We start from the raw sequence: 10,262 nt of genomic DNA, 5'->3' as shown, positions 1-10,262 counted from the left end.
GACACACAGGTGTGTCGTGTTCATGCCTGGAGGTCAAGTGTTTGTGTTTCCGCTGTGATAGTCTGTGACGGTTTCTGCCCCCCACCCCCACCAGAACATGTTCAGGCACAGGTACCGCCGCGCCGCTGCTCTCCAAACAGCCGTCCTCAGCAGCAACAGTTTTCCTGAAAACTCTTCATCCAGACGGAGAAGATTTCAGTTGGTCTCAAAAACTCCAGAGTTTCACATTTGACAAATTCAGGCGACCCCCCCCCCCCACACACACACACCCCAAAAGAAAAACTCTGTCCACAAACACATCCACAGGACTCCACCGGCGTGGCGGTGTCGGGGGGGAGTCCCTGCTCTGTATTTCATCACATCAGTAGAATCACATGATTAACCACTTCCTGGGGCAGATGCAGAGTCTGCCCCCCCCATCCCCCACCTGTGAATCACCGTGGAAAAGCCCAATTTGCTAAATCCGTCAGTCATCATAGAAGTAGCTTTTATTTACAAAGCACTTTTCTCAGACAAAAGTCACAAAGTTCTTCACAAGTTAAAAGCATAAAAACAAATTCGTCTGGACTTTATCAGGGGATTTTCTCAGATCTGCCCCCCTCCCGCCCCACTGGACCCCAGTTTTTATTTTCAGAATTTATTCAATGAATCCACCAGAAATATCTGAGAGTGTTTGTCTATATTCTAGTTAAACTTCTAACATCTTCTACATTGTTGGTACTTGAACTTTGATCAACGCGTTTTGGTGGTTTTAGATTAAAGTGTCAGATAAAGTACATTTACCGCTAGTCCTGCAGGAGACGATCGATGGGAGTGACAATGATGCAGTTGGAACCAAAGGCTCGTGAAAGGACGTCTGCAGCTGTGGTGCAGGGGTGGAGTGGTCAACCTCTGATTGGAAGACCAGCGGTTCAGTTCCCGCCTTGTGTCCAAGACCCTGATCCCCACATTGCTCCTGGTGGTAACAAGTTGGCGCCACTGTTCAGCTGCCATCAATGTTTCTATGGTGATGGTGACAGTAAAGTGTTAGAAAGGTAGTAAAGCACTAAGTATAACCCATGAGCCAGTGGGTTGACAGGTCCAGTTTAATACAAATGTGTCTCCACTGGGAAGAGTGTCAGCAGATTCATAACTGTAATGTTCCTCGCTGCATCTGGTTGTACAAGTACAGTGTTATTCCTTAGGGTTAAATCAAAGCTCACGTGCACACTCCCAGCCTCTTTGTACCCCACCTGGGAGTTCGTTTAAGGCCAGAATCTGTCAAAGTTTTGTTTTATCTCATGTTTTTTCCTAAATCTATGAATGAACACTTTCAACAACAACTTAGAGGACCAAAGTCAAAGAGCAGATAAAGGTTTCTTCATCAGTTCAGTAGAAACACGAGTGAAAAGAAGTATTACACACTAATCAATGAGAATAGCTAATAATAAACACGAGTGTTGTTTAGTGAATGAAGTCAATAAGCTTCACACATTATTTACTGTGTTCAGTCTAGTTTGGAATCTCATGGAAGTTTCGGGATCCATGACGAAACACAGGAACTTCCAAAGTGAACACATCTATCCGACTTGTTTTTCATCCTGGATGTGGTTGACTAATATTCTAATTGTTCATCCTGTCAGAGGTTTCTGAACTTTATCATGGTGGGACAAACTTCACTGCATACACATGTAAAACTAAGAAACTCTTAAAACGTCTCAACCGTCCTGCGCTGATGTTCAGTGTTCAGACCAGCAGGTCCTGATGGTTGTTCCTCCTGTGGACGATGCCGTCGTCCATCAGGGACTTCTCCACTTTGGCTGTTTCTGCTTCACTCTGCTGCTCCACTGAAGCAAACAAGTGACTTTGTGTTACAGTGTGTTGAAAATGCATGTGAGGTTTTTAATAAATAAAGCACTAACAAACGTCTACATTTGAACCCATTTCTGAAGATGAAGTGAACGTCATGAATCATTTCCTGGCATAGAAACGTTTCTTCATATATACTTGAAGCAGGTCGTTTCCACTGCCCTTCCCAACACTGTCATACCTGCAGCCTGGATGACAAATTGGTGATAGCTTCCTCCTCCACCCATAAAAGGAGTTTTACGAGGATTGGTGATGGAGGGGGCGGGCTGACACGCCCTTCTTCCACTCTTTATAACAGCCGCTGCACCACTGACACTCAAACACATTCAGACAGCAAACATGAGGACGGTGTGCGCTCTGTTGGGGCTGCTGGCTGCAGTCCACTGCATGCCGGTGTCACAGGAAACCACGCAGGAGCAAAGGTTTGCAGAGGTATGTTCTCACCTGCTGCCTCCAGGGAGCGCTGGAGGCTGAAAGACTCTTTGTCAAAGAATGCTGAATGAATTGAGATTATAAAGCTCTTCTGTTCTCCTTCAGAGCTACCTGAAGAACTTTTTCAACCTGACGGAGGAAAGCGGGCCTGCAGTTCGACGGGGTTTCAGCCAGGTGACCAAGAAGCTCATAGAAATGCAGACGTTCTTCGGACTTCAAATCACAGGGACTCTAGATCAGGAGACTCTGGCTGTGATGAAAAAACCCCGATGTGGAGTTTCTGACTCTAAAGTTGCTCGCTTTTCCACCTTTGACGGTCTGAAGTGGGAGAAAAACAGCCTTACCTACAGGTGAGTTACCTAAAGGCAAAAACGGCTCTGTGTGGTTTGTGCACCCTGGCTTGGGTTAACTTTTAAGATCTTGTGCACAGGATCATAAACTACACACCTGACATGTCTAAGGAGGAGGTGGACGAGTCCATAGAGAAGGCTCTGCAGGTCTGGGCCAGAGTTACTCCTCTGAGGTTCACCAGGATCTACAGCGACACGGCGGACATCATGGTTTCCTTTGGTCGGAGGGGTGAGTTGTGTCACTACTGTGTTGTGTTAGAGAGGAGTTGTGTTACACTCAGCAGCAGACTGACCTGGAGATGCTTCTGCTGACAGATCATGGTGACTATTACCCCTTTGATGGTCCTGACGGCACCCTTGCCCACGCCTTTGCCCCCTCCCCTGGGATTGGAGGAGATGCTCACTTTGACGATGACGAGACGTTCACCTTCCGCTCAAACACAGGTGAGTTTCATGCTTTTGTAGAAAGTTTCTGGAGTGTGGTTAAACGTGCCCTAACTGGCTCTTGGACTGCAGGTTACGTGCTTTTCATGGTGGCAGCTCACGAGTTCGGCCACTCTCTGGGTCTGTCTCACTCGGATGACCCCGGTGCTCTCATGTACCCCATTTACTCGTTCAAGAACCCCGAGACCTTTGTCCTGCCGAGAGACGACGTCAGAGGCATCCAGTCCCTGTATGGTTAGTATCACTCTGGCTTTGTAGTAGAAATTCTTCTCTACAAGAAGTTGCTCATTTTAGAACTTAGCAAGAACAGTACAAACAAGCTTTGTACCTCCAGGTCCAAACACAGACGCCGTTCTGCCTGGACCCACCGCCCCCCCCACTCCTGACGCCTGTGATTCCACCATGGTCCTGGATGCTGTAGCTACTCTGAGAGGAGATATGTTTTTCTTCAAGGACAGGTATGATCAACACTTTACGCTCGCAGTGACTGCTGGTTGGTCTGTTTCTAGAAAACACTTTTTCCTGGTTGTTTCGCAGCTTCTTCTGGCGGGTTTTTCCTCAGAGTTACCAGCCACAGCAAACGCTCATCACTAACTTCTGGCCTGATGGTCCTGTCAGCGTGGATGCTGCTTATGAAAACCCACATTCTGACAGAGTCTTCCTCTTCAAAGGTCAGAACCTCGTCGTCTGGATAAGCTGCTGTTTTCATGTCCCTTCCAGCAAACTCATCATAAATCCTTTTGTCCTTTTCTGACAGGTCGGCAAGTGTGGGCTTTCAGAGGCTATGACCTGGTGCAAGGCTATCCTCGGTCCATCTCTAGTTATGGCCTTCCTAAGGACATCAAGAAGGTGGATGCAGTTCTGTATGATGAGCATTCTGGAAAGACACTCTTCTTTGTGGAGAGAAACTATTACAGGTTTGTCCAAAGAGTCCTGGGAGGAGTCCGTAGTGTCTGAAAGAAGTTGGTCTGAGGTGTAAAGCGGTTTTCAAGTGTTCTAATGACCCTGTCTTTTCAGTTATGATGAGACCAAAAAGACAATGGATGCAGGGTTCCCCAGAGCTGTGGACGAGAAGTTTAGTGGAATGACCGGCAGGGTGACAGCAGCTTTACAATTCAGAGGTAAGCCACAAAGTTCAGGCTGCTTTGCTGTGCAGCTCTAAAAAACCAAAACAAACCAACGCCAATCAAGTTCTATCTGTGATAACACGTCCGTCTGTTCTTCAGGGTTTGCATACCTCTATAGCGGGCCGTACATGTCTGAGTACAGCCTCAGGACTGGCCGGCAGCTCCGCCTGCTGAGGAACAGCTACTTCCTGCCCTGCACCAACTACTAGACCCACCTGTCCGAACATCGAGGACAAAAGGTGTATCAGTGTTTTGTTATTGTCTTGGGCACAAATAGGAAATATGTTTTACATAAAGGAAGTTCAGGACCATAAGAGTTTAGCACCTTAATGTATTTTCAGTGTCTAATTTAAGATAAGTCTTGTTTTATTTATTTCACATATTTTAATAAACTGTTTTTGTCAAAGTATTTTCTTGAATTCAATGATGTCATCCAACCACTGTGATTTTAAACCAATCAGTGAATGGCAGTGAAGGCCTCCCAGTGTTTTGTTGTAATGTCAAATATTGTACCTGAATACGTTTGTTTGAAGCAAACTCAAATAAAAATCCTTCTTTGTACACAGATGCTTTGAGTGTTTTTTCTTTTTTAAGTCAAGCTTTTCCAAATTGCTGCAAATTTTCCCTCCATGCTACAAAAACCTTCAGACCCATTCTGGCGTTTAGCTCCGAATGGACGCCACACGTATGTGAGACGGCTCACGGACTCTTTCTTCTGAAGTGGACAAACACTTTCATGCAACAAGGACAAGTATTTCAAGTTGAGTGTTATTTGTTTCTCTGGGACAGTGCTCATGAAAAGCATCACGTGCAATGAGCCAGAATGAGCCCAGCAGCTGTTTTCCATCTGGTACCTCCAGACAGACGGTAAACATATTGACCTAAAGACAACAATTTAAAATGTCCAGAAAAAGATATACAATAAAAATACAATCAAAAGGCAATCTCTTGGAACACCTGTTGATAAAAACTCTAAAATAATACGTTAATGAGACTTGAAGTGGCCATACCATGAAAAAACAACTTTTTGAGCTTTTAAGTGTATTATACTGTCCATTCTTCACTATAAACAACCGCAAACAATTTTACAGGCAACGATTTGGGTGAACTGGTTTAGATGCAGATTTTTGAGCAGAGGCAGAAAGGTAAATGAATCTTCATGAAAGTAAATATTTTGATACAGAGATTATATGTCATCACTTCAATAAATCCTAAAAACGTTTATCTGGTCTTGTCTGCATTTTTTGACCAAATTTCACCACAAAATGAACCCATTAGCTGTCACCGTTCTGTCTGGGCCAAATGTGGGGATAAATGCCTGAGCTGCTCTATGTGTCCATCAATGTTTATGTATTTATTCTATGTTTTCATGGGTGATGCGCTGACGAGGACAGGTTTAGGATGATGTCATGAAATGGGCGGCACCCTTAGGGAGTGAAAGGGGGGTCACAGAGATCAATTCGTTTTACTTCTAGCTTTGAAAAGAGTTTGCAAAAACGACTAATATTTCACAATTATTTTTTTAGTGTTCCAAAGGTCATACATGATCATTTATATGGATATAGCTTACTCTGAAAGACTTAAGAAAATCATGTCACGGCTCTTTAACAGCATAGATTAACTAAGGGAGAGGCATATTAAATTCAAACAAGTTTGTTGTGTCCACAATCTTTTTCAACAGGCTGTATGTTTGTTTCACTAATTCTCTGAGGGTCAGAGTTCCATTTCTGCGCTGCTGTTATTGAGAAGGAGCTCTGACTGAAGGCACTTCCTGCAGGTACCATGCAGGCTCCTCCCATTGACCCCTGTGACTGTCTTTGGGAGGGATTTCTTGTTTTGACAAACTGGTTGATGTATAAATGACAGTGTCATCAGCATACATCTGTATTTAAACACTGGAACAGACTATAAGTGTGACGGAGAGGCTGAGACGATCCATATGCAACAAGATTTAATGATAACGAAGAGCAGGTAAACCCTCTGGTGGTCGTCGGAGGACATGACTGGTTAAATCCTGACAATAAGAAGACCGTTTATGTAAAGAGAATATCAGAGGTGCTAGAATGGAGCCTTGGAGGACACCTGTGGACATAGGGAGAGGAGAAGACTAAGAAGAACAGACTGTCAAGTATTTAAAATATATGATTATATCTGTTTTATTATTGCTGGAAACATTGAATTTGGTTAATCTGGTCAATTGTTTTCTTCGTGATTTATGGAGTCAAATGCATTCAGAAATGGATTGATGGAGAATGTTGATGTTATTAAAGTGGAACTTATCCAAAGCATCAAAGCATTTAGATAGAGACGGCTTAAGTGACCTTATTGATGTCTTTATAGGACAAATGTTTTAAACAAGTTAAAGAAACTGACAACTGTAGAAACAGTTTGAATGACTGAAGTCTATTGAAGGCATCAGTAACTGTACATGGATTTATAGAGTTTTGTGTAATTACTTTTATTTCTAAACATTTTTTTTAATTTTGTGTCATTCCCTTCAAGTTTCTTCTTTTATCTTAATCTTTTTCAGAATACTTGTTGGCGTTCTTAATTATATTTAAGAAAAAAAATCTTTAGCAGCCCTGATTTTTTTAACCTCTTTTTTTCTTAATGTTGTGAACATATTTGAATAAATCTGAGATTCAGATATGGTTGCATGTTTTAGCTGGTCTGCTGTTAGTTCCAGTATGTTTGAGGAAAGATAGTTTTTATTTTGTTAGATTCTTTTTAAGTGTTTTTATAAATATTTCTCCGTCCTTTTCAAAGTTTTCTCTGACATCTGATCCCACTCGTATTTGGAACTCCCAAAAACTCCTGATTACTGGTGTTTCTTCCCAGTTTATGTTGAAATCTTCAAAGATGACAGTTTCCTTATTTGGATTACAATCTATGCACAATGATTGTAACAGATATTTGTGGATAGTGTGATTAATAGACCAAGACATTCCAGATCATGAAGATTGGACCAATACATTTCCTGACATCGAATATTGTTTTGAGAAATATCGTGACTCCGCCCTTTAGACCTTCTCTGTCACCTGAGCAAGCTGTGACCCGGGACAGAGGAATGTTGATCAAGCCAAGACTCAGAAAGACACTGATAATCCAGATTAGAGTCAATTAGGTGATTCATCTGCTCAGTTTTTGACAGAATGCTTATTTTATTTAAATTGGCTCCAACAAATCCTTTAGGTTTTTCTCTAGGGTCCCAAACCATTTTTGAATTATTGACAGTTTTAAAAAATGCCCAATTCCAGTTTTTGACTTTGGCTGGAATCAGTCACTTCCTCTTTATATTATATTACTAAACTGTTATTTCAGACGATGTGTAAATCTCTTTTAGCCCGTCCGTTGATCTCTATGTTTTTCTTCTCCATTTGTTAAACTGCTCAAAAAAACATTGAGGTTTTAGAGAACAGAACTGGAAGCTGGAGGAAGGTGGAACAGAAACAGAAATGCAGTCAACCATCAGTCTTAGATTATTTTATTCAGACACACAAATCAAACAATACTCAGTATCAGTAGATCATCTGATGAAGTTAAAAGGCAGATTTTGGAATACATGACTCAGGATTGAGAGTAAGTCCTCCTGGCAGCAGGGGGCGCTGTAGAGACACAGCATCACACAGAACAGAGAAAATTCATTTTTTGAGAACTTTAGTTTTTCTTTAAACAATAGAAATAAAAGAGTGAAAAGTTAAAAATAAAATTTAAAAACTAAAGTTTGTAAAAATCCTATTTTTGTCAGTCTTATGTGAATCTTTGTTGGAAACTTGATGAGTTGTTTGTAAAATAAAAATGATGTACTTTGATTATCTGTAAATATTTGTTTCTTCAAATTGTAGCAACAGATGACCAGAAATCAGGATTGTGGATCATTTAGTAGAATGTCTGTATTTTGACCCCTCCAGGACACCGTACAGATCGGACAGTGTTAGAGGAACGAGGATTATCTCTCGTATGATGGCTGCACCTTCTGAACCAACAGTTGAGTTAAAGTTTCACAAACACATGAAGAAATCTAAAGTCAGCACGTCTGTTCTTGTTACTTACTATCCTTTTTCTTAACAGACAAAATGAAACTTAACAGAAAAATGTGTTTTTATTCTCTTAAGAAAAGTGAAAATTAAAGAAAATGACCATCTATATTTTTATTTGTCTGTTTTTCATTTTAATGTCTAAAGGAAACCAGAAAATACTAAAAGTACACAGACCAAAACTCCACGCCACAAAACAGCAAATATCCAGAGTTCTGGTACAAAAACGGTCCCACCGAATCATCAGGAGGATCCAAAATGAAGATGTGGGTCGGAGACGAGGCGGGCCGGTACCGGTGGGTTCAAAGATCCGGAACATCTGAAAGAGAAGCCGGCGTCTGGATCCCTGCAGAGAACTTCCACACCTGTCTTTAAAGCTGGTGGGTGTGACACTGCCAGAGGAGGCGGGGCTTCTGACCCCATCACCACGCCTCTGTTACGCCATTGGAGCACAGAGACGCAGGTGTGCCTGTACCTGTGAACTCCAGAGGACTTTGTGAGTGTGTGCATGTCTGTGTACACAACAACAGGACATCAGCTGCATTTGTGTGTTTGTGTCAACCAGGTGACAGATTTGGCATCATTTCAGTTATTGTGTGATTACTTTCTTTGAGCAAATATTGAATCGTGACATGCAATTCATTAATCTAATTCATGGGTTTTCATCATAATTCTTTAACCTAATCATTAGAGTGAAGAAAATCTTAAATTTCATTTATATTTGTGTCTGAGTAAAAGATCAAAGCACAACAAAAGTGTCTTTATCTGAAGTTACTTTGATCATAACTGACGTCACTCAGAGGGTTTTGTTTTTAATCTCAAACTATTTAAAAATATTTATGTCAGTTTCTAATTAAAAACATCATTTTGTGAGCAAATGTCAGAGGATAAAAACGTTATCTTTACTCTACAGAGGATCACAGGAGAGACCTCTGGGATCTGTTTGGGGATGGGATCCTTCATAAATCTGAGAAGAAGCAGAAGAGAATCTGAGGAGGAAAAGAGACGCGAGGACAGAGGAACTGTGGACGTCTGCTTCATCATCGGGACAAAAACCACCTTTCCTCTGAACTGACGCTTTGTTTTCTCATGACGACAGCGGCGGTTCTACACTGACCCCCCCCCTCCCCTGTTTTTATATGGTCATTTCACACAAACACACGGATCTCACATGTCGCGGGTGGAACCGGATAAACATTTATTGAACTCATTAAAACTGAACTTTTAAAGCTTTCAAACATTTAAAACGTAACGTTTGATCATAGATAAAACAGTCAAGAACATTATTCCTGAAGAAATCAACTTAAAACTTCAATAACATCAAATTTGTCTCTCCACAGAAATGAATTCTGTCAAAATTATCCAAATATAAACATGCTGCAGAACAAAACATCAAAACCAATCAGATTATTCCATTTTCTTTCGTTTTATCAGAGCTGGACTTCTGGGATCGTTTTTAGCATCAAGTTCATTTCTGTCTCCTGTGACGTTCTGTGTCTTTGTGAAACGCTTCAGAGAAATTGGATTTTTAAAACCTTTTACTGTGAAAATCATTTCTTAGGTGTTAATAAAACATTAAAATGAAATAAGTGGGGGAGGGGGGGGGTGTCATACTGTGACTGGTGGGACGTCTGAGAAGACATGAAAGACACGAACACCAAACACTGGAACGTCTCAGAGTTACTGCAGGAGCAGCATTACTGGACCATGAGAGAGCACAGCAGCATTACTGGAGGTGGGGCCCCCACCTGACTCATGGGGGCCCTGTGAGTTGGGACAGGGGGATCCCATGAGTAGGGCAGGGGCCACATCTTCACAACCTCTGAAGTAACCTCATGAGATTGACAGCTCAGTTGGTGGTTTTGACTGACCCAGTTCTACAGTTCCGTCTGTGTAAGATTGTAAGATTGCTGCTCTGTTGCAACACAGTGTTTCCTGGAGTTTGTCAACTCAGTTCAGACGAGTTGCTCAATGAAAACAATTGTGTAGTTTCAGTGTTGATGTTACAAACCGCATGTGGAACC

General features: G+C 41.8%; 1 protein-coding gene across 1 annotated transcript; it reads left to right on the top strand.

The window, feature by feature from the left end:
• The first annotated feature begins 2,124 nt into the window (after positions 1-2,124).
• LOC112141134 (collagenase 3) lies at positions 2,125-4,768 on the top strand. Its single transcript, XM_024264194.2, has 10 exons — positions 2,125-2,280; positions 2,386-2,630; positions 2,711-2,859; positions 2,946-3,074; positions 3,147-3,308; positions 3,409-3,532; positions 3,612-3,745; positions 3,832-3,991; positions 4,092-4,195; positions 4,301-4,768. Exons 1-10 carry the CDS (start codon positions 2,188-2,190, stop codon positions 4,408-4,410), a joined length of 1,410 nt encoding a protein of 469 aa, XP_024119962.1. The 5' UTR covers positions 2,125-2,187; the 3' UTR covers positions 4,411-4,768.
• The last annotated feature ends 5,494 nt before the right edge of the window (positions 4,769-10,262 follow it).

The sequence above is a fragment of the Oryzias melastigma genome, linkage group LG14 (assembly GCF_002922805.2).
Source record: "Oryzias melastigma strain HK-1 linkage group LG14, ASM292280v2, whole genome shotgun sequence".
NCBI lineage: Eukaryota > Metazoa > Chordata > Actinopteri > Beloniformes > Adrianichthyidae > Oryzias > Oryzias melastigma.
Note: the sequence above shows the minus strand (reverse complement) of the source record. Positions and strands in the feature narration are given on the sequence as shown.

Excerpts from the sequence above, each read along its gene's own strand:
- LOC112141134 (XM_024264194.2), top strand. The coding sequence starts at position 2,188 with ATGAGGACGGTGTGCGCTCTGTTGGGGCTGCTGGCTGCAGTCCACTGC. Across the intron at positions 2,631-2,710 it reads AAAAACAGCCTTACCTACAG|GATCATAAACTACACACCTG; the intron begins GTGAGTTACCTA and ends TCTTGTGCACAG. Across the intron at positions 3,533-3,611 it reads ATGTTTTTCTTCAAGGACAG|CTTCTTCTGGCGGGTTTTTC; the intron begins GTATGATCAACA and ends GTTGTTTCGCAG.